A 24,640-nucleotide genomic window follows, 5' to 3' on the forward strand; every position below is an offset into this window, starting at 1 on the left:
TTCTTTCTGATTTTTGGCTAAAATTGACTAATACAACTTTCCTTCTACAATGTCTATATGTAACCTATTCTTCCTCCCATGCAGAAAATAATGTTGTCAGAGGAAAGGAAAATATATCTGAATTCAGATTTGGGAGAGATTGCTGTTGCTATTATTTCCTTAATAATTGTAAGAGATTGTAATAATGCCAGGGCTTTCAACATCACAATCTTTGGCTTTAAAACTGCACTGCAGCAAAGAAAAAATAATACACAATGTGGAAAATGAAGAAAAGATTGGTATACCAGAGAATTTCTGCTGCCAACTCACTCATATCTTCATGAAAAATGTAAGGTGGATTACTGATGATAGTATCTACCAAACCCCAAGGCTGAAGACATTCCCAAGGACCTACAATGACGAAAGCATTAAAACGCTTTTTAGACATTCAAAGTAACAGGCAAGCATTTATTCCTTTAATTTAAAAACTTCACAGATGGCCATGAAAAAGAACTCTGAATATTCTTTTGAATTTCAAGCATTCCGATTCTAAACATAATCCCAGTGAGAGTCTATTTGAAGAACTGGAATCCAATAAGAAAAAAAACTTCATGTATCATATAATAGATCATATTGAAAAGAAATACCTATTCAAAAAATACCTATTCAAATACCTATTTCAAAATTGCAAAATAAATTGGAACAGCTCTAGTTGGTTGAAATGAAAAGAGATTATATGGAAAGTATATTAATTTTACAAATACAGGTAATCCCCAGGTTACAAGCGTTCCCTTAATGAACGTTTGAAATTATACGATAAACACCCCCTAACCTTTACGAACAAGTCCCCATATTACAAATCTTGGAGCACCATGGCAGTTGTTTGCCCTTACGAACAACTGCAGAGGCTCTGCAACATTCGTCCTGCATGTTGCTGGCTGAAATGGAGCTTCTAAGGGGTGGATCCGCCCTTCTGATGCTCTGTTCGGGCATCCAGAGGCTTCACCTGGCATGTTGCCAGGAGCTTCTGAGGGGCGGATCTGCTTTAGGCTTTATGTTATCCAAAGGATAACACCAGGTAAAATGAGAGAGGGAATTTCCAGAAATTAGGGGTGGATTGAAAAGGTCCTCTGTTATCCACTAAGAACAGGGGTCCCCAATCCCCATGGCCTATTGGCAATTGGGCTGCACAAACACGCACCCATGCATACCAGCATGCTGCTCACACAGCCCAGTTCCCCCTCTCCACCCCCCAAGCCACAAAGGTTGGGACTGGTGACTTAGGAGTTGGGTGGCTAAGAAGTATGAAATACAAATAGATACATAGATGATAGATAGATAGGAAAGAAAGAAAGAAAAAGAAAGAAAGAAAAAGAAAGAGAAAGAAAGAGAAAGAAAGAAAGAAAGAAAGAAAGAAAGAAAGAAAGAAAGAAAGAAAGAAAGAAAGAAAGAAAGAAAGAAAGAATGAATGAATGAATTTCAGGAATTTCTTAATGCACATGTAAATTGATGCAAGTATATCCTCAAGTATATCATTCCAAAATTATGGAGGGCTTTAAATTTAAGTGGTAGTTTTGTGCAAATCATTCAACAACCAATTCAAATAGTTGAGTCACTGATTTATTGAGTGGTTGAGTATGTACATTATCCAAAAGTCGATTATATCGATGCATTGATTTGAAGACACTCCATTGAATATATTTATTTGACTACGGTTCAGTTTGAAGGTTTGATTCAATCTAATTGTTATTCAACTGGATCTCTGATTTGAAGTTGCATTAAAGACTCTCACCTCTTCCTGGTGTGCATCTTGTTCTGTCTCCTCCCATCTTTGTCAATTTTAACATCAATTTTAATGTTAATATTGTTTTAATGTTATCTTGTTTTTATTGCTTATTAGCCACCTAGATTTGTCTCTAGGTGATATGGGTGGCATATAAATTAAATAAATAAACAAATAAACAAACAGTTGTTGACAAATGGTATTTGTTCATATGCCAATGCTGTCCCTTTTGAATTGAAATTGAAGGACTGTGCATCTCTAGTAGCAAGCATTTACACTTGGGTATGCATTTAGAAATGAACCAGCAGCCAGAGAAGCTATTTATATATCACTGACAAGATATATTCCCAGTGCTTAATCTCATTTACCAGCTTAATATTTCTGTTCTGAGCCCAGCACAATTCCATTTTACATTTACTAAATCGGGTGTCAGCAACCTGGAGCCGTATGTGGCTCTTTCAGCCCTCTGCTGCAGCTCCTAATGCCACTGCTGTTGCTGCCTCCATGGCCTGCCCATTGCTCTCGCAGTGCCTTGCTCAGCACAGTGAAATTTAATGTGCTTCACAATGGGGTAAATGGGGTCCCCTCCTCCTCCTGGAGCCCATTACCACATGGAGCCACAATGAGATCCTGCCCCACTTGTCCCTGGCAACAGCAGTGGGGTCGTCGGCTCGCTCTTGCCTCCCGGATGTCAGTCGCTTTTCCTGCAGAGCCTGCAGGCTACCTGTGTTGTGATGCCCCGCCTCCCCGCTAGCCAGCTTTGGTCTTTGGCTCCCCGCCAACCAGGTGATTTTTGGCGTTCTGCTTGTAGGCTGGTCGGCCTGCGGATGTCAGATTCCCATCACCCAGCACCAGTTCAGGGGATGCTTCCCCTGCCCCCAGGTATGGCAAAGCCATGTGGGGTTTGACAGTGGCTTGGGTGAGGCCAGTGTCTCGGGGAGGAGAGACAGTTGCACCAATAAAGGCCGGAAGTAGCTGCCTGCTGTTTCCTGCTATCTGCTAGTCTTTCCTGCTAGTCTATCTGGCAGCGAGACCCAGAGAGAGAAAAGGGAAAAAGGAGAGAGAGGAGAGAGAGAGGAGAGAGAAGGAAAAAGGAGAGAGGAGAGAGAGACACAGAGAAGGAGAGAGGAGAGAGAGAGAGGAGAGAGAAGGGAAAAAGGAGAGAGGAGAGAGAGAGAGGGGAGAGAGAGGAGAGAATGGAAAGAGAGGAGAGAGAGAGAGAAAGGAGAGAGAGGAGAGAGAGAGAAGGGAAAAAGGAGAGAGAGAGAGAGAGAAGGAGAGAGAGAAGGAGAGAGGAGAGAGAGAAGAGAAAAGAGTGGAGCGAGAGAGGAGAGAAAGAGAGGCGAGAGAGAGACAGAGAAGGAGAGGAGACAGAGAAGGAGAAAGGAGAGAAAGAGAGGAGAGAGGCAGAGAAGGATGAGAGAGAGAGAAGGGAAAAAGAGAAGAGAGGAGAGAGAGAGGAGAAGGGAAAAAGGAGAGAGAGAGGAGAGAGAAAAGGAGAGAGAGACACAGAGAAGGAGAGAGAGAGAGAAGAGAGAGAAGGAGAAAAGGAGAGAGAGGGGGAGTGAACAACACACCTGAGGCTGGGTGTGGCAAGAGGTGGCTGAGAGGGAGGGGTGAGGAGGGGCCGGGCAGGGCAAATAATTTAACAACCGGTTCTCTGCCATAATGACTGGCTGGGTAGGTGTGGCTGGGTAGTGTCAGGTGACTGGGTGGGAGTGAGTGACATTGAGTTGGCCATGCCCACCCAGTCACACCTGTTATTAAATTATTGGCTCCCGGTGTTTTCTGTGGGAAACGAGTCCAGATGGCTCTTTGAGTGTTTAAGGTTGCAGACCACTGTATTAAATTATACGTAAGTACTTCTCACACTCTATTTCCTTTCTTTAACAATGTACAATGCACACAAAAAAATGTGCAGCCTGATCTTATAGTAGAAGTTATCATTTAAAACCAAGTTATGAGCATATACTGGGGAATAACACATGTTGGGAGATTCAGAAGCCATCACTTCATTTTGCAGGCATTGTGTGATTAAGTAGATTAAAGGCCTTTCCATCTTTCTTGTACATTCTTGCAAGAGAATGTTCTTCCCTCAAACCATTTACAATAGACAATTAAAAATATGAAGAGAACTTACATGAAGATATATCACGGTGAAAGATATGGATTCTTTCCTGAAGTTGTAACCTATAGAGAGAAGATTTAACATAATACCTTTGATTTACACGCATCTCACTTATCACCTTATGATTAGTTTTAACAGTGATCTCAATCATAGTAAATTAACATTTTTGATTGCATAATAACTCATACTGATCTCCACAGTACCGAATCAAAACACAACAGCCTGAGGTTGCTGCAACCCATCAATTATGTACATTTATTATGCAACAAATGTTGCACACATTACTGCAATACCTGTTTTGAAACATGAGTCACTTTTGCTCAATTCCTTTCTTAAATGCAATACCTCTGATGTTAGTTTTAATATCAGTTACTCATTTCTTTCCTTACTATATTATGGTGTCAAACAACAATTAAGAAAGACTAGAAATCAAAAATCTAGACAGGCATCTTTATGTTGTGGATCGTGTGTGTGTGTGTGTGTGTGTGTGTGTGTGTGTGTGTGTGTGTATCTACATATATCAAGGGAATTAGATTTATTCTTAATCACCTCGAAACAATCTAAACATTCTATTGTAGCGTTAGAATCATGCAGACCTCAGTTCACCTGCCCTGAAAGTTTGCATAGCTGCACTGTGCAGGAACACAAAGTATTTTCTATAATTCCACAGCATCAAACTCAACTTTTCCTGAGATTTTTTTTCTATTTGTAATCTGCCTATTATTTTTTCCCCCCACGAATAGCTCAACCATCTAATCCTGATAAAAGAAACATCCGCTTTAAGAAATTGCACACAGGAGCTATGTGCACATCTCAGTGTGTCTCAAGCCATCTTTCTGCCTTCTAAACTGATGTACGACATTACTCCAGTTTAAGATTGGTATTACCGATGCTGGTGCAGGGCTATGCCAGACTTGCAGAATATGTTTGATTTGGATTGTTGGGAAAAAAAAATCATGTGAGGCCTTTGCTCAGATCATTTCATCACCCTCCCAGGGTTATTATGACCCTATTCAGCTCACTGAGGAAGCAAACAGGGGAGCAACCAGTTTGGCAGATGATTTTTATTGATTTTGCTCTTCTTCAGAAAAACAGGGAGAAAACTGCTCTTGGGACCTGCAAAGCACATGCTATGTTTATTTTCTTCTATGAAGTCAACAAGGTCTTTATATGGCTAAATGTACAGCAAATTGCACTACGAGAAAAAAGGGAAAAGGTCTAGTGGCAAAACTATCCATTTTCCATCTTATCAGTGGATTCTTGAATAGGACATAGGGAACATCGACAGAAAAGCATCAAGAAACCTTCCAAAAGACTGAAGGTCTTGGAGCCGAGGTCATGGATGAGAGATAGAGGAACATGACACAATGACTCAAGCCTGACAAGAAGAGTTCTTATACTCAGGAGCTCAAAAATAAATTGCAGGGACTTACTCAGAGGTGGGCTGCTGCCGGTTTGGGTAAACCGGTAGTTCTACCACCAGCTGGGCCTGCCCCCCCGCCCCTATCCTGTCCTATATCTCTCACTCTCTGGCTCGCTTGCCCTGCCCATTCAGCCTAGCTGATTTCTGTGCTTCACCCGCTCTACTCACCGCGGCCACCTGCATGAAATCAGTGTGTTTGAGGCCCCGCGCAAGCGCAGAAGGCACACATACTCACATTTTTGTTTCTGCACTAGGCAAACTGGTTGTTAAATTATGTGAAGCCCACCTCTGGCCTTACTGTTGTTAATGAAGAGCAGCTGCAAACTAAGGATGATGATTCTGCAAAGGGAAGATTCCTACCTGTTTTCTCAACTTCTCTTCTGAGAAAGATTGAAGCAACAATCTGTTTCTGTGGCATACTTTCAGAAGGTTACAGAAAGGCTCCCAAGATGTTTTAAGGCCCCAGACAAATATTCCTTTCTAGAAATCCACATGAGAATGCATGACATAACCAGACACACTCTTGAAGATACTGTAAGGGAGTATAATGCACTGAAGGAAATGGAACACAAATGATATTTTCTTCACTTTTTTTGATTGAGGAACATGGCCCAGGAAAAGAGAGAATACTGGAAATGAACACATGGATATACAGATGGTGCCAATGTTTCAATTCTCTTGTAAAGACACTTTTCTAAAATGAGGATCTTCTAACAAACGTGGGTTACACTCGAAAAGAACTGGGAAGAACGTGTTCGAAAGGCACCTGGCAAATCTGATTTAAATTGGATCCAATAGGGGCCAGAAAATAGAGTCCAGACACTAAGTGGGGTACATAGGATGGTTGATTAAGTGCTATCAAGTTGGTGATGGCTGTTATAAAATCTTACATGAAGATCTGTCTCTAACCTGGTCTTTCAACAGTGCACTCATTGCCACTGTAAATCAGTCCACTCACATTGTTTCTGGTCATTTTCTTCTCTTTCCTTCCAAACGTGACCCAATATAACCTTCTATTTTACCTCACTTCAAGATTAATTAGTAGCCTCTCCACGAGCCATGGGTAATCTAGTATCAGATATGCCTTGGAATTAAACTGTGGTTAGTTGATGATCTAGCCTCCCTCACATGGGCTTCGATATCTGTAAACAGGTTACTCTTGTTTTGTGTAACACACATATTATCTTAAAAAATTAAACTGCTGAATGGTATGTAAAAGGATATATAAAACCAGTTTCTTAACCTCTGAAAATATGGAGGTTACATTTATAGATTAGGGAGACCAGTTGTGAGCCTCCCTCATTTTTTTGAGATCTCTAGAGAGTCAGGCTGAGTCATTTATATGATAAAACCCTTGTCAGCACTAGAGTAAATTAAGACGACATTGAAACCTGACAACCCTCAAAATAAAACTCAGGTTATAGTAGCTTTAGCATGATTTAAATTTTCTAGATTCACAGTGTAAATGGTTGTCTAAGAAGTTACCTACTCATAATGATGTTAGAAAAGTTGTGTTCCAGTCCCAATGCTTCTAACTTCTATGTCCAGGATTCCTTCAGACACTCATATGCCAAATATCCATGATAAATTTATTAATATCCTTTTACATGCTGTCATTATTGTTCTAATGGCATATTCTCAAATAGGCTGAGGAGACTGTTGTAAAAACTAAATACCTACTGTGTTCTCAATCCTTTAAACATCAATAAAACAAAATCTAACATTTACTTTAAAAAAGCATGGAATATAAATGGCAGTTAAATGGGGAGCCTATTGAACAAGCTAATTTGTTTACTCATTTAAGAGTGTTTTTTTTTTAACCAACCCATGTTGTGAGTAAATCATTTAAAAAGAAATTTGGCAAGGGCCAAGGCAAGCACTATATTATATAAACTATTTAATTATAATTAATTAGCTATCTTAAGTCCCTGAAAGTATTCAGGCCAAAAATAGTTCCGATGTCGACTTATGGTGCAGACTTGTGGGGCCTTGCAAAAGCTATCTAAATTGATCAAGTTCATGTTTTTAAGAAGCAAACTGGGAACTGATAAGAACACGTCAACCCCTGCAGTCAGAGTAGAAACAGGTATCCATTCCATACATATTCAATAATTAAAGTTTTCACACACTGGCAGAAAACCCATTCAATGGATCTTGGCAGACTAAATACTGTATGTTTCATGGAATAGTTAAGGATGGTCCAGCTCAATTCCTGGATAAGCTGGTTTACCAAAGTTTATTCACAGCATTGGTTTTCCACCTAGTATTTACTCTCAACTGCCTCCCAGGCAAGAGAAAATGTTAAACAGAGTCCTAGATATCAATGTCAAACTGGTATTTTATTAGCAAAAAAAAAAAAAAAAGTAGATTTTTTTCAATGATTGGCTAATATCAAAATTATTTTCCAAGATACCTGGCAACGAGTTTGACACAATTACTAACAAGGGCCTGTCCTAGAGCAAGATTTGAGTCGTTGGATTCTGTGGCCAGATATGGGTGCTGCCATCACCTGCCATATCACGAGAGGATGTATCATGTTTTGTTTAAGTGTCAACTAACTGTATGCCCCTTTTAGGCTTAGATATTTAACCTCATCAAAGATGGCTCAGCAGTTAAAGATGCTGAGCTTGTCAGCTGGAAAGCTGACTGGGTGTGAGACCCGAGTGCCACATGGCATACTTGCCCCAGCTCCTGCCCATGTAGCAATTTGAAAGCATGCAAATGCAAGTAGATAAATAGGTACCACTTTGGTGGGAAGGTAACAACGTTCCTTGTACCTCATGCTGGCCACATGATCACAGAAGCGTCTTCGGACAATGCTGGCTCCCTCAGCTAGGAAAAGGAGATGAGCATCGCCCACTAGAGTCAGAAATCATTGGACACTTTTACCTTTTACCTTTATTTAACCTCACTACTTAAAAGAAAAGCCCACTGGGATCTGAACTGCAGATTATCCTATTTCCTCCTGCTAAATTTACAGTTAAGGCACTTCAGTTCAGAACCCAAACAGATCAGGGTATCATGTAAAGGTGGTGTGAATTCTTTGTATTTATCACATACGTATTTTATTACTGGATTTTATTTTATCTATTTTACTCTGGAATTAGATTCTATATTTTGTTTTTATTTTATTTTATATGGTCATAAGACGAATCAATGAATAAACTACTGCTATTTTTCCCTTTCATCTTTCTCAGCATTAGAGCCTTCTCCAGAGAGTTAGGTCTTTGTACAGCATTTACATATTAGGTCATTTGTGCCTTGAGTGAGAACTCTGATTTGTTTAATGATCTGTTTGTTTGTTTTCCTGGCTGACCATGGTATCCTCAGTGGTGAAATCCAAATTTTTTTACTACCGGTTCTGTGGGCATGGCTTGGTGGGCGTGGTTTGGTAGGCGTGGCAGGGGAAGGATATTGAAAAATCTCCATTCCCACCCCACTCCAGGGGAAGGATACTGCAAAATCTCCATTCCCACCCCACTCTGGGGCCAGCCAGAGGTGGCATTTACCAGTTCTCCAAACTACTCAAAATTTCCGCTACCAGTTCTCCACAACCTGTCAGAACCTGCTGGATTTCACCCCTGCCTCAGAGGTCTTCTCCAACATCAAAGTTCAAGAGTTAATACTCTTCCTATCTTGTTCCTTCAAGTTCAACTTTCACTTCTATTGAATGTCACAGGAAACACCACAGCTTGCACAATTCTGATCTTTGTAGATATAGATGCATCATGGCATTTGAATATAGATGTAATAGCCAAACTACCAAATATATCTTACTAGCAAGTAGGCAATATCTGCGGAAAGAAAATTTATCCTACAAAAGGAATTTAACCTGGCAAAGGACAACAAAAAGCTCATTTTTTTGCTATGTAAATCAAAAGAAAAAACAGAAGAGGTGGACTCAAAGCTGGAAGAAGATAACAAGCAATGCGGAGAAGGATGCACTCTTCAATGCCTGCTTTGCTCTGGTCTTCTCCAAAGGGGAACTACAAGTAGTCTTTGATCTATAGCCATAATTGAACCTGGAATTATAGTTATAAGCCATTGATGCTGTTAAGCGGATCACAGCTGACCGCACCAGATTTTATGACCTTTTTGTGGTTGTTGTTAAGTGAACCCCACAGTTGTTAAGCAAATCCATTATACTCAATGGACATTTTTGGCTGGAAATGGGAAGTAAAATGCCAGTTTCTGCCAAAAAAATTGCCAAAAATCTTGTTTACATTATTGTGGAATGCTATAAAAGGCCATAAATGCAGGCCAGTTGCCAAGTGCCCAAAATGCAATCACCTGACTGCAGGTGTAGAAGTAATAGCCTTTGGGATTCCAAAGGGGGATTGTAAGTAGCTCTGGGGAGGTCTGTTGTAATTTTGATCAGTTGTTAAGCGACTGGTCATAAGTCAAAGACTATCTACTGTATGTCCTCAAATGTACATAAACAGAATGAACGATGAAAGCAGGAAATGGAAATCCAAGGTTAGCAAAAAATAGTTAAGGAGCATGTGGCTTCCACAAATGAGTGGAAATCTCCAGGGCACCACCAATTATACCTGAGAATCTTTAAAGAATTGGCAGGTATCATTTCAAAGTCCTTTCTGTGAACTTTAAAAAAAACATGAAGAATGGCCATAGTGTCAAAGGATTTAGAGTAGGGCAAATACTGGTCTTTTTTTCCCGAAATAACAAAGCAGAACAAAACAAAACAAAACTGATTAACTACAGATTGATGTTGATATCATGCAAAATTCTAGAGCAGATTATAATGTAACTGTTTTATAAGCATTTAGTAAGAGAAATGCATTGCTAGCAATAAATAGAGTGGGTTTATTAAGGATAAATCATTCGTAAACAACCTGATCTTTTTTTTGATAATGACTAGTTTAGATGGCCAAGGGAATGTGATGGACATAATGTGGTTTGCCATCAACAAAGCCATCAGCAAAAAATATCTTCTGTGAGATTTCCAGTAAAGAATATAATACAATGTAGGTTGCACTGTGCTTCCATCAGATGGATACAGAAATGGTTTGAACAATTGTAGCTAATGAATTTACCCAATGGCTCCATGTCAAGTTGAAGCAAATTGTTACGTGGGACATCACAGGGCACCATTCTGGACTCCGCACTGTTTAATAGATTTATAACTGATTTGGAAGCAGAGTTCTTGAACTTTTTAGAGAAAGAGATGTCAAATTCCACAGCTGTGCCCAGATATGACTACTGAAGATTCTTAAGCCTAAAGCAGATCATAGCTTAGGAAAATAGGACCAAAACAGAAAATATATTCTGTAACCACAAGCCTTTGAGACATTCAGGTGGGGCATCCCATTAGCAGAGACTGACTCTTATTTGCTTTGCCCACAGGCAGACACTGACATTTTCACATGCAGTTTAAGAGGCAGGACAAACCTATAATTGTCTTAGATTGGAAGATAACATGGCTTAACATGCTGGTCTCCGGGAAACAGCTGCAGGGAAAAGAGTTTGGCAAAGTTATAGCTAGAAATTAAAAAAAGGTGAATGTGTTACGTTCCATGTTGATTTTTCACCAGCAATTCTTTATCAGATTCTGCTGTTAGCAGCTCTGAAGACAATTTGCCAAACTGTAACTTCCAAAATTTAGATTTTTACCTTGAGCACCAATTAGAAGTGTAAGTAAGAAAAATATGGCATCTCCTCTTCTAAAACTACCTGGTGTATTAACATAGTCCAGTTTTTTATCTATTGAGATCATTAATCACTTAGTAATCAACTTTTTCTAGTCAGGGTAAAAACATGATATAAAATAACTTTAAAACAGTAACAAAACAAGCACAGTGCATAATTCACCAGGGAAATTCAGACTAATTATGCTGAGATAAAAACTGCTAAGTATACAAAATAAGAAATATGTCATTTGGCATGCTCACTTCCAGCCTACACTTCAAAGTAAAATGCACCTAGATTGAGAGCAAGGGTGGGGACATTCTTTCAAGTTCTTTAGTGTCTGATTTAATCATTCAATTCAGTATATAAATATTAAACTTAGTGCAGACTGATTGTATTATCCTGGAAGAGTTCTGTTGTGCTTTTATTAAAGGACTGTGTGTATGTGGCTTTGTTTACAGGTGGGTTATTTTCCACTGATATGAGAAAGCCCCTTTTAATAACAAGTGCAGCAGCAAGCAGTGTCCTTCCTCCACACTGGGATTTTCCTGAATGGAAAACTCTACAGATATGAGGAGATGAGAAAAACACTCATAAACATTACAGAATTTACATCCATTAACAATTAAAACACCACCTATGAACAAATGCTAATGCATTGGTTTCTGGCTACCGATATTAAGAGTTATGAATGGTACAAGAGAAGCAATTATAGCGCTTCCCATACAATTCATAGGGATGCTAAAACGCTGAGCTTGTCAATCAAAAGGTCGGCAGTTCAGCGGTTTGAATCCCTAGTGCCGCGTAACGGGGTGAGCTCCCGTTACTTGTCCGAACTTCTGCCAACTTAGCAGTTTGAAAGAATGTAAAAAATGCAAGTAGAAAAATAGGGACCACCTTTGGTAGAAAGGTAACAGCGTTCCGTGCACCTTTGGCGTTTAGTCATGCTGACCACATGACTACGGAGACCATAGCACTGGCTCCTTGGCTTTGAAACGGAGATGAGCACCGCCCCCTAGAGTCGGGAATGACTAGCACATATGTGCGAGGGGAACCTTTACCTATAAAGTACATAGCATGAAAATAATTTCTAGCTCAATTTTTACTAGAAAGGGCTTCAGGTTATTGGTGGAAAGAACCCCACTGAAATTGGGGTGCTTCTGGAATTAGAATTACAATGAAGGGGGCAAAAATATATGTGGAAAAATCCTTGTTTGTGCTTGTTCCTTTAGCCCAGCTTTCATGATCAGTTACCTTTTTTTATGACAAGGAAGGCAAGGCATTTGCAAAGGCAGGAGATATTCACTTATTCTAAGTGACAGCAGACAGAGCTGTTAAGGGGCCTGGTGATTAAACTCAGGTTATAGGAGACACATGTGTTCTACTGCAAATTCTAATGTCCCAAAGGTGCTTTTTCAGGAGGCAACTGGACTTTCTTGTTTTTTCTTTGCAAACGTTTTGCTTCTCATCCAAGAAGGTTTTTCATCTCTGACTGGATGGAATGGAAGGTTTTATATTCCTTCAGACAGCCTGACTAGGTGGCTCAGTGGCTAAGACACTAAGCTTGTTGATCAGAAAGGTTGGCAGTTCGGTGGTTCGAATCCCTAGTACAGGTCTCCTGAGTGAGCAAGGGTTGGAATAGATGACCTCCAAGGTCCCTTCCAACTCTGTTACTGTTACTATTTGCATCCCTGAGGACAGAGATAAACTGCCAAGTGCCTCAAAGACCCTCTAAAAAGAATGCAAATGACAAGCTGTCTGCAAGGAATATAAAGGCTTCCATTCCCCACCATCCAGTCAGAGCTGAAGAAGCTTCTTGGATGAGAAGCAAAACGTCTTCAAAGAAAAAAACAAGAAGATCCAGTTGCCTCCTGAAAAAGCACCTTTGGGACAACCATGACCTGGATGACTGAGAATCTCCATAGACTTTTTGCAAATTCTAATCTTCTGTGTAACATTCCTTTGCTAAATTATTATGACTTTTAAATAACAGACTTTTCTTTCTGTGGCAGTCTTAAATTATTTTGCTTGCCTACAACAGAAAAGTTAATTATATCTGTAAATCAGAACTGATGTTCTCCCACAGAGAGATGTGTTCCTACAATTCTGCTATTCCAGTGGTAGGTTTCTACCGGTTCACCCCGGTTCGGGCAAGCCAGTAGCGGCGACAGTGAGCTAAGAGCAAACCAGTTCGCTCTGACTGTCAGTTGGGTCCTCTCGCCCACCCCTGCGTTACACTTACCTATATTCGGTCATTTTTAGCCCAGCTGAAAGGCGCGGCAGAATGGATTGCCATGCCTCAGCTGTTCAGAAATGCAATGTGATTGCACGGAGTGCAAGTTTGGCGTGATGCGAGGAAAGCGAGCGCATGCGTGCAAAGCGTATGCACGAAGCAAACCGGTGGTAACACTGGTTGAAACCCACCACTGTGCTATTCCCGTAGTTATGCACTGGTATTACAAAACAGCCTTTCAATTACTGTGGCATCACTTCAAATATGTATGAATGCACTGACAGAAGTATAGTTATCATTCGTCTTTTTCTGTGTTGGTCATACTATATCTAGAATATTGCATACTGCATTTTAGGATAAATTTTAGGCACAAATCTAAAACCTATTTCCAGAAGAGCAACCCAAATAAACAGCATGGAAGGAAACATGTATGAGGAGGTGTTCAATTGGCTTAGTTAGCCCAAAAAACAATAGATTATGGAAGATATCAGAACTCCATGGTCTTTTTGAACATTTATAGTTTATGATACTGAGAAACAACTACTTATTTCAAAAATTAATGCCAATTAATTTTAAAACGAGATTAAAACAAGTCAGATAAATATTGTTCCTTTCCCTCATTCTATCATATACAGTACATGTGTCATCTGTAATCAGTGTAGGTAGTTCTAACTTATTGACTGCAATAAGAATTGGCAATTGCATTGTTAAGCAGTCATAAAGTGAAACATCATGTGACTGCACCCAATTTACCAGTCAGTTCCAGCTGCAATTGTTAAGTGTGGTGTCATGTGCCTTCGTGCTGATTTCCCCATTGACTTTGTTTATTGGAAGCTGGCTATGGTCGCAGATGGTGATCATGAAACTGTGAGATGCTATGACCGTTGAAAATGTGTGCCAGTTGCAATCATGTCATGGTCACTGCAACAGCTGCAAGTTGAAGGACCGGTGATAAATCTCCTTTTTCAGCAGCATTTGAATGGTCACTGAATGAATAGTCAGCAAGTGAGGATTAATTTAATTTAATTTGGCCAAAATGACTTAGGTGGAAGGCTTGTTCAAAAATCTTGATAAATTAAATTTAGCACAATCCTCTTAATTAATTTTTTTTTTAAAAAAAAACCAGACAATAATTATGGGCTGGTTTTATGATTGCTCATTTTAGATGCTTTGGTCACTGACGTACTTTTAAAATCAAGCCTCAGCATCTCTGCTGTCTGAAATTTGGAAGGCAATCCATCTGTTGTGGTCTGTAAATTCAAAACTGTTGAGAAATAGCTATGATACCACAGATGCAATATTTCCCATGTATTTCTTTGAAATGTGTCCAAACGATTGCGAAAATTTCTAGCCTTTTGCTTTCAATGTTTATTCAAAATCCTCTTTTTTAAAGTGTAAGTTTATACTCTTGAAACTTTTAACTGGAACCAAATGGTTTGATAGCTTCATTGCAACGTTCATTAGAATGTTCAGTTAACTCTTTCAAGGAAGAACTTCTTCCATTATGAAAGATTACTGCTGCCAGGTCATACATCAAATGTTTGAAAATACGTCTAATTGTAATAATAAAATGAAATTTATAAAAATAGCAAAACTTATGCTTTTTCTCTGCATTGTTTCATGAGTTCCACAGTGTGTTATTGGATACTTGATCAACACACAAACTGCACAAAACAGAGCACAACAGCATGGAGTGTTTGTCTGAAGCTCCATTTATTTTTGCAAAACCTGGGTTTTCTCAAACATTTTGGCAACAATCTTCTCATCCCAGGAGAATGCTGTTTTCGCTGCTTAAGGATCCAGTTCAAATAATGTGTTTACTGTAATATACAAGATAAAAGTTTTTTTTTTACCGTTCTGCATTTTCCTTGGTCAGATTAACAGCAGCTTCTAATTTATCGATGGCGATGAGCTGACTCTAGGAACGAAAGAAACAAAACATAATGAAAGCAAAGATGAAAACATTCCTTAGACACAGTAGAATATCCTTGGGGAAAAGCAGTTTGAAGTGAGCAATGTTAAATGCAATGTTTTGGAAATGAGCTTTTGTTAATCTATATCAGGGAAGGATATACTTTTAAAATGCAAACTAGCAAATTTTACCTGGTTATAGCTTTCCATGTGCTTTGTACAATGATATAAACCATGCTTAAAAGAATAAACTTTGATTGTTGGGAATGTGCAGCATGCTAGGCCATAATCCATAATTTCCAAATTACCCTAGGTTCATGCACCGTGCTAACCTATTAAATAAGCAAATCACTGTAAGGATTATCAGGCTATAACAAACCACTTTCTGGTATGATCATAAATCTGTTCTAAGAAGATAAGAAGAGCCATACTGGATCAGATTAAGATAAAACTGATCCAGGATTCTCTTTACACAATCAGCAATCAAGCCCACACGTATTATATAAACCAAAAGGCCTATTCTACAGCAACTGGTGTTTAGGCCAAATTGCTCCTGATTTTGGTGGTAACACAAAGCCAGCTTAATCAGTAAAAAAAAAAGAGGACTTGAAATGGGACTTTGAAGTCAAAGTGGCTCATCTTTCTTCTTGTTCATTTTTGCTCCAAGAAAAAAAAGGACAAGGTTAGCATTATTTATAGTTTGGTGTATGGGTTAAGGCACCATTAGAATCTGGGAGACTTGTGAATTCTAGTCCTGCCTTGGGCACAAAATCAGTTGGGTGACCTTGGGTTAGTCACTTTCTTTCAATCATAGGAAGGAAACAATGGCAAAACACTACTGAAAAACCTTGTCAAGAAAACTGCAGGGACTTGTCTGGGTAGCCTCTGAGAATTGGACACAATTGAATTGAAGGGGGAAAAATCTATTTAATGAAATGTCACTTACGTGAGGAAGCTTTTTCAGAAGACTTAAACCAATTGCCCCTGAACCACAGCCAACTTCCAAAATAACAGGACCACGGGTCTCTGGGAAGTTCTGAAGGAACTGGCTGCATGCAGAAGTCAATCTCTTCCTGCGTTCTTCATCCAGAATGAGAGAAACCAGTTCCTAAAAGATACAACTATTTATTTATTTATTTACTAAAATTTGTATGCTGCCACAATCATAGATTTTGGTGACTCACAATTATATAAAATCCACAGTCTATAACCAAGACCAAAACCTTAACTATTACACCAATTCCACATAAGTTCCAAAGCTGAGAAAGATGGATAGTCTTTTTGCATTTCAGTGCCAAATGGCTACACAAGACAGAAAGAAGACAGCAGTTGAAAGTTGTTGGGAAGTGATGGAGAAACTAAATTTTTTTTAAAAATAAACTGTGTGTTAAAAGGTAAGGTAAAAGGTAAGGGCACTGGTAGAAAAATGTAAGATCACTACAATTAAAATTTCATTTTAAAAGATTCTATGTAATACTGTGGTGCAGCATTTAGGTTTATTCAGAAGCGAGCTCTACCCTTCTCTGATAAACACTTGTAGGATTGCTGCCTTTGTTAATAAAAATCACATTTACTTCATACAAATTTCTTCCTCCCTCCAACAGAATTTGAACTCACGGCTGATGCTGGAAGAATAGGCAATAGCCATGGTAAGAGGACCTTTGTGCACCTTTGAGTTGTATGCATGTTGGGCCATTCTTGGACCAATAGGCTCTGCTCACTGTCACTTGTGCCCTTGTGATTTCCTGTTTGGACTATTGCAATGTATTGCAAATGGGCCCCCTTAAAAGCATTCAGAAGTTTCAGCTGATGTTTGGGCCCTGTTGCTCCTGATTCTGGAGGTAACACAGAATCAGCTGAATCTAACCTTTGTTCACGAGCAAACTCCACAAAGAGCACAAATGTTTGTAGGTATGAAAACATAAAATTGAAAAGGCTTTTCTTTAACTTTGACAACCACCTATAGCTTGTAAACAATGAACTGGCATGAATATTTATAATGACAGATTTCTCCCCCCCCCTTATTTTTGCATTCGGTGCTGAATGACTCGAAAAGCAAACTGCGTACTCATATACCTGGCATTCACAAACCCCTCCTCCTTCTCCTCCTCCTCTTCCAGCTAGCAACAATACAAAGTAGGTGATAGTGCAGCAGAGGCCACAGAAACCTAGAAGGAAAACTTTCCCATCTCTCCCGATAACTCAAAGGGAGTAAATGCAATTGTGTGACCCAATAAGTCACCACTGTGGAAATATTTCAGACTTTGTAAAAGGTAATAAAATAAAGCAGCTAGCACCAATGAGTTCTTCAGAGTGCAATTACACCCTATTATGCTTATTTAAGGGAGTGCCTATCACCCCCCCATCTCTGCCCTTTTGGCCTCCCCCCCCCCCCCCGTTGCCCTTGCTCTGTTGTCTGTCAACCTTCGTCATCTTCTTTCTCCCACTGCCGAAGTGATCTGGCTTGGCTAAAGGTGAGGCTATGCCAGGCCTCAGAAAGGCTGTACATGGCTTCAAGGTCTTGGGCAGCCAGCGGCTGCCTCACAGAGTCAGGTGGAATGTGCCTCATCAGCAATGGGAGGAAGAAGTCAACGAAGGTCAGTTGTGGCGGGTTAGGCAGTGGAGCACAAGGTGGCCAGAGTGATGGTGGTGGAGTGCAGGGACAACGGAGGCAGTGGTGGGATTCAATTTTTTGAACAACTGGTTCTGTGGGGGTGGCTTAGTTGGGGGGGGTGTGTGTGTGGATTGGTAGTCATGTGACTGAGTGGGCTTGGCTAGCTGGTCATGTGACTGGGTGGGCGTGGCTATGTGCATAGGGACTACTCAGAGGGCTGAAAAAAGTCATTTCTGACTGGTCCTTGCACTTTTGACTGGTCCTCACACTTATGACCATCCTCACATTTCAGCCCGTTGCAGCATTCTTAACAACCGTGTCAGTCATTTCACTAGTTCTCTTCACCACGGTGAGAAGATAGGGCGCAAAACATAAAATGTGAGGACAGTCAAAAGTGCAAGGATTGGTCAAAAGTGTGAGGACCTGTCAAAAATAACTTTTTCAGCCCTCTGAGTAGTCCATATGCAAATAGGGACTACCCAGAGGGCTGAAAAAAGTGATTTCTGACAGGTCCTCACACTTTTGACCGGTCATCATTTATGCCCATTGTATCATTCTTAATTAAATTAATTAAGTAAAAATGACATGCTGGAGCAGTCCGAGGCAGTCCGAGGTGGGCGTTCAGGCCGGCTGCAGGGCAAGGTAATACAACTGGGGTAGGTAGGCCGCTGCTGCCCAGGTGGGAGGTGGGCGCAGGCCTACAGGGCTGGCTGCATGGTGAAGCGATTGGATGGGTAGATCAGGGGTCTGCAACTTTAAACACTCAACCTTAAACACATGTAAACACTTAAACACAACCTTAAACCTGAGTGGGCATTGCCAACTTCAAATCACTTACTCCCACCCAGGTTTTGTGGCTCCCAGTATTTTCTTTTAAACAGGTATCTCTATGTGTCTCTTTCATCTCTCCCATCTCTTTCTCTCCTTCATCTCTCTTTCTCTCCATTCCTCTTTCTCCCCCTTCTCTTTCTCTCCTTCATCTTTCTCTCCATCTCTCTTTCTCCCCCTTTCTCTCCTTCATCTTTCTCCCCCCTTTCTCTCCTTCATCTCTTTCTCTCCATCTCTCTTTCTCCCCCCCTTTCTCTCCTTCATCTCTTTCTCTCCATCTCTCTTTCTCCCCCCCCCCTTTTCTCTCCTTCATCTCTTTCTCTCCATCTCTTTCCCCTCTCCCATCTGGGTGGCGGCGGTGGCAGCGCACCTACTGCACCATTGGGTCGCCCCTCAGCTTGGAGGCAGCATCTTAAGCCTGCGACCAGTTTCTTGTATAATTAATAATATATCATCACCTCCCCTTTTCTATTGCTTTGAGGGACAATATAAAGCAAACTTTGATCTGCTATTAGTTTCATTGATTTTAGTTAAGTTATTAAAGGATCATAATACTTTTCCCATCGAAAAATGCCCAAGATATTCAATGTCTCTTCTTAGGAATAGCAAAATATGTTATTTTTTTCTTTATGTGGAGATTTTAGAATTTAAAAAAAATTAAAAGCTGGATATTTTGGAGAAAAAGATTATGTTTTTTTCTGGGAAAAAAGCCATTTTTAAAAAGGTATCCAGTTCTGTTAGAAGTTTTGGTAAGGTTCAATGGCATGTTTTTACGAAAACAGTCCAATAGCTATCCAGTGTTTCTCAGAAAACCTGTAACATCAGAAGTGCATTGCAGTAAACAGAAACTGCAATGCAGATAGGACACAGCCCGAAGGAGCCAATGTACTTGAAAATGTGGCTGTTTGTTTCCCTCCTCTCCTTATCAAGTAAAATGGTTTGGCCATGAACCGAGGAACCAAACAGTTCCATGACATTTTATACTGTAGTACCCAAGTACACAGATAGAGCAGATATCTGGAAGAAGAAGAAGAAAGAATTCAAGTATTTTAATAATTTTCACCATCAAATTATGAGGGATCCACAAAGCCCAAATATGCAGAGAGATTACATTACAATGTAATGTAATCTCTACATTACATTACAATGTCACAGGAATCAGCCAAGTAAGACATATCATACAGATCAGTGGTGGGTTGCTACCGGTTCGCCCCGGATTGGGCGAACAGGTAGCGGCGGCGGCAGGAGGCTCCGCCCACCTGCCCAGACGCTTCTGCAAATGCGCACGAGCGCACACCCACAAGTGAACTGGTAGTGACGGGTTTTGAGACACACCCCTGATACAGATCACTGCTTGGGGGTTGTTCTACCTGAAGAAGGCCACAGGTTTTAATTCTAGGCATGTCCACCCGTCCTGTCCTCTCCATTTTTCTGCCTGTACTGTTTCTTTCATGCAGAATCTAGACTGGAATTGTAACCATTTTTAAGAAAGAGTCTAAGACTAGCACTGTTTTGTGTCTTCTGAAACCCCAAAGATCTGAATAACTCCTGACTTGCTCCAAGCTGTTTCAGGGAAACCTGCTTTGTATCAGCCAGAGCCTAAATCCTGTCAAAAAAATTACTACTGTAATTCACACAAAATTCACCCATGATATTCAGCAAACCACTTATTTCAGTCAGTTGTTGTGCAAAAGCTATAGTCCTTTTTGTAAAAAGACAAAAGTACTCAGAATCGTTCAGAAAGGTTTTTGAGGCATATTGCTGTATTTCTCTGAACCAAAGGAACAAAGAACAGGAACAGATGTTTCCTAGAAGAAAAAGTAGGTTGTAAAATAAATACGAACTTTGACCACACTTACTTTCTTTTTCTCTAAAAAGAGAAACATCAATAGGGAAGAAGAAACATACACTAGGAAGTCTATTAAAACAGCAGAGCAATAATTCCTAGAAGTCAACCCAATAAAATAGCTGTTCTCTGAATTTAAAACCAATCTGCCCCCTGGTGGCCAGGCCTATTTTTAAAAAACAGAAATAAGCACTAACAGGAAAAAGCATACAAAATTTCCCTTTTTCTATGTAGCTTATCACTTTATTCTTTTTCAGGAAAAGCAAGATTATAAGTAGTAAAAAACAGTAAGTTTTATAAATTAAGGGCATTACATCTACAAAAAAAAAAAAGGAAATATAGTTTATACTAATATGATTCACTATTTGGAAGCAAAGCAGGCAAATACTTCTTGGATCTGTTGTGGGTGCCCTTGCTATAGCTGTGAAGAATTCATTAAAGGAGCTATACCTTCACTACATTTTTTTTTGTCTTTTAATGATCCGGTAATCTCTTGCATTGGGGGTGGAGTCGGAGCAACTGAATGGAGCTGAGTGTTTACTGGCTGGATGCCCTTCCTGTTGCCAATGCAGAGTGTGTCGCAGATATTTACTCATTGTGCCCAGAGAGAAAAATATCTGCCGCTACTTAGGATTGAACTCAAAGCTTCCTGATTGTGAGGCGAGAACTCCATCTCTAGGCCACTGCACCACTCTATACCTTCACTACACGGGCTCGTAAAAATACCATCTGACTTCAGGAAGCATTAGGGAAGCAGTGGTGTGGGTAACACTTGCTTTCTAGCAGCAAAGGAATGCGTCTCCTTTTGTTCTCATCTATAAACAGAAATTCAATATTGTAAATATGTTACTAGCAAGGCATTCCACGTCTAGCAAAGGAGAAGGGCGGACATTTTGGAAAACTTTAAGAAGAACGGAGTTGGAATGGACCTTGGAGGTCTTCTAGTCCAATCTCCAACCGTATACCAGGGATGTCAAACTGGCAGCCCGTGGGCTGGATGTGTCATGCACAGGCCACACCCACCCCAGCTCCACAAAGGGGAAAAACATTGCGATATGTCAAGTGACGGCATTGTGACGCTGCAAGTTTGACACCCATGCCCTATACCATTTCAGACAAATGGTTGCCCAATCTTTTCTTAAAAACATCCAGTGTTGGAGCATCAACAACTTCTGGAGGCAAGTTGCTCCACTGATTAATTGTTCTCACTGTCAGGAAATTTCTTCTTAGTTCTAGGTTGCTATTCCCCTTGATTAGTTTCCATCCATTACTTCTTGTCCTGCCTTGAGGTATTTTGGAGAATAGGTTGACACTCTCTTCTTTGTGAAGATATGAATCCCTAAGAAATGGCTAATCTTACAATAAATACTCACAGCAGTGGCGTACAATACCATGTTTATTCCTTTAGAAAGCCCAAAGGAAACTCTATTGGGTTACTATTCTTTCCCTATTTGAGGAAAAAACCCTCCTTTTCTTCTCAATCTGCATTGGGATACACATTAGCTAAGGAAATGAGGAAAATCCTCCATGCACATAAACAGCACATTATTAACCATTTTTACTTGGAAGACTCACTGCAAATTTCATCAAGCAAATTGGTAGATTTATTATAAATTTCATCAAGTTTTATAAATATTCTCAAGTGTAAAAAAAAGTTACAGTCAGTCGATTAGAGAGCAGAAAAAGGCTGCTATGTTCTTCTGATAAACAGAAAAAGAGAAGCATTTTGTAGCTGCAGTTTCTTTCATCATCTACCATTTAAGCGATATTCCTGGAAAAAGACCCACAAGAAAAACCCAGTTGTTTTGAAATAAGCAAAGTGACCTTGCACAGCCTATGAACTTTGAGTGATTAAAAGACTGGTCAGTCACTCAGCTTGTGCAACAAGATTTATATAAATACTGTGCTGGTGATTCTTGGAAGACACACAGTCATGTAGCTCTATCTTGTTAGGTGCTGCTTGGGCACTCGGTTTCTCTCTACTCTTTTTGATCATGATCATGATCATGATGATGATTACCAAGATACCCAAACCTAGTTAAATACACTAAACCCAAGATAGAAATACCTAGAATCATGGACCTCATTAACCTCTGCCTCACTACTTACTTTCAGTTTGATGGCCAAATATTACCAACAAATCAGAGGCCCCACAGCAAAAGCCATTATACAGCCTCTAGAGAGCCTCTACTAAAATTATGGATCTGGTAGGTAGATGTGTCATAATAAAAAAGGGAGAACTAGTGAAGACACATGAAACAATCAACATCTTCTTCAAAGGAATAAAGTTCACAATGGGAGAAGAAAATATAACACACTGCTCTTCCTGAATATTCTCATCAGAAAAAGAAAAGATAGCAACTTAGAAATGCAGGTCTATTGAAAAATAATAACCCAAACTTCCACAAGAGGAGCCGTGCAAGAACATTATTCAGACAAATGTGCTGCAGCAACACAGAGCACCAGAAAAAGTAAACAGACTGCTGATATAATAGCAGTCCCCAACCTTTCAGCTTGGTGGCCCAGCTGGGGGGCAGGGAAGAGGGAAACCAGGATGTGTGAGTGGGGGCTGGTGTGCATGTAAGCGCACATGGGGGCGCAGCTTGACTCATACGGGTGGTGGTCCGGCACGCACGCTTATGCACATGCCTGCAAGTTGAGCTATGCGCACTTGTGCACCAACCCGCTGCTTGTATGAGTCGAACTGCACGAGCATGTGCACTGTCCCGCTGCTCACATAGGCCTGTGGCCCGACTGTGAATATGTGGCCTGATAGTGGGCCACAGCCTGGGAGTTGGGGACCCCTGCTATACAATATCTCCCAACAAAATGGATATCTGTACAATTTTACCAAAAAGTACCTGAGCCCTCAACCCACTCTAGCATAAGCAACACAAGCTGTGAAAAATAGAACAGTACCATACATTAAAAACATTTTATAAACAACAGACTATTAAAAACTTCACAGCATCACTATGGTAAATAAACTAACTAAAGCCCTCCAAAACATCTTAAACCAGGTGCCCCAGTAGCCTAAAAAAAAAAAAAGACATACAACATACAGTGTGACTGTAACAGCCATGATGTAGGACAACTGGGCGGAAGACTACAGAGTGCATCCATGAATATCACCTAGCAGTTAGAAATCACAATGAAAACTTCTTACTTTCACAATGCACAGACAGACTCACCCATAATTTGAACTGGGAGACTGAGAGCATTCTAGACCAAACTAAATCTAAAAATGCTAGGGAATTTCTGGAAGTGCGGCATTCAAACAAAACAGCTTTCAATAGATAGATAGAGATAAAACTACTTTTAAAGGCAGTTAAAAAGAATGAAACAAAAAGTTCAGAACCATCTCTCCAGAGCCTACACCCAGATAGGAAGGGATTAACATCAGAGAAACAATCAAGAGAAAACAATACCCTAATCAAGGTACTCTCAGGGAGAAAACCCCACTTCTGCCAACACTGGCAGGGCAAGTATATAAACAGGGAGCAAACCCACACTCACCAGGACCGATGACTTTATTTAATCATTATGTAATGAAATGTCTGCAAGCAAACAACCAAGCTCAGAGAAAACCAAAGTCTCCACAGATAATTGTTTTTCTCTACACAATAAACTGAGTCAGTAATATGGAAGCATATTATTGTTAAAATAGGACTTATTCAGAGAATTTCAAGCTGTAGTATTCCAGGAAGATAAATGAAGAAATATCTGGCGCTATGCTCTTCAGACTGCCGGTCTCTGTTACCCATTACATTAAATGTACGTTTTATTGGTAAGAAGATCATTCAAAAACTAGTACAGTGTAACTGATAACAAACTGACAAATCCCACTCATCCAGTTCGGGTCCATTCAGGAATTTGAGCAAAGAGGGAGAAGTAGAGGATCAGCTAAAATTAAGGTGTGAAAAAAAAGCCCATTGCTGTGATTTGCTTTGAAATTAGCCCCACATAATATTTGTTTTGTTGGCAAAAACAAAGATAGAACATGACGGTGTACTTAATTACAAACCAGGCTAGCCTAGGTCAGGAGTCAGCAACCCATGGCTCTGGAGCTGCATGTGGCTCTTTCATCCCTCTGCTGCGGCTCCCTGTCGCTCAAAATATGAGTCACAACCGCCAATGTACGAAACCCTTGGCACGCAATTTATTGAGCTTTTCGACTCCCGGTAGGCCAACCATGGATAAATCCAAGAAAAGAAAAGTTTCAGAAGAAAACAAAATGTTTAATTCAACT

At 40.2% G+C, this 24,640-nt stretch overlaps 1 protein-coding gene across 2 annotated transcripts in view; it reads right to left on the reverse strand.

Annotated features, from left to right (window-relative positions):
- HEMK1 (HemK methyltransferase 1, mitochondrial release factors N(5)-glutamine) overlaps nucleotides 1-24,640 on the reverse strand; it is a 52,625-nt gene that overhangs the window by 20,083 nt on the left and 7,902 nt on the right. For both annotated transcript variants that reach the window (XM_070933716.1, XM_070933715.1), the window contains exons 5-8: nucleotides 16,050-16,211; nucleotides 15,046-15,110; nucleotides 3,903-3,952; nucleotides 285-390 (exon numbers count right to left, since the gene is read on the reverse strand). In XM_070933716.1, coding sequence (XP_070789817.1) covers nucleotides 285-390; nucleotides 3,903-3,952; nucleotides 15,046-15,110; nucleotides 16,050-16,211 — 383 coding nt within the window. The remainder of the gene's footprint in view (nucleotides 1-284; nucleotides 391-3,902; nucleotides 3,953-15,045; nucleotides 15,111-16,049; nucleotides 16,212-24,640) is intronic.

Source organism: Pituophis catenifer, unplaced genomic scaffold, assembly GCF_029215685.1.
Source record: "Pituophis catenifer annectens isolate HBS135680 unplaced genomic scaffold, rPitCat1.0.hap2 SCAF_2, whole genome shotgun sequence".
In the NCBI taxonomy this organism is placed as follows: Eukaryota; Metazoa; Chordata; class Lepidosauria; order Squamata; family Colubridae; genus Pituophis; species Pituophis catenifer.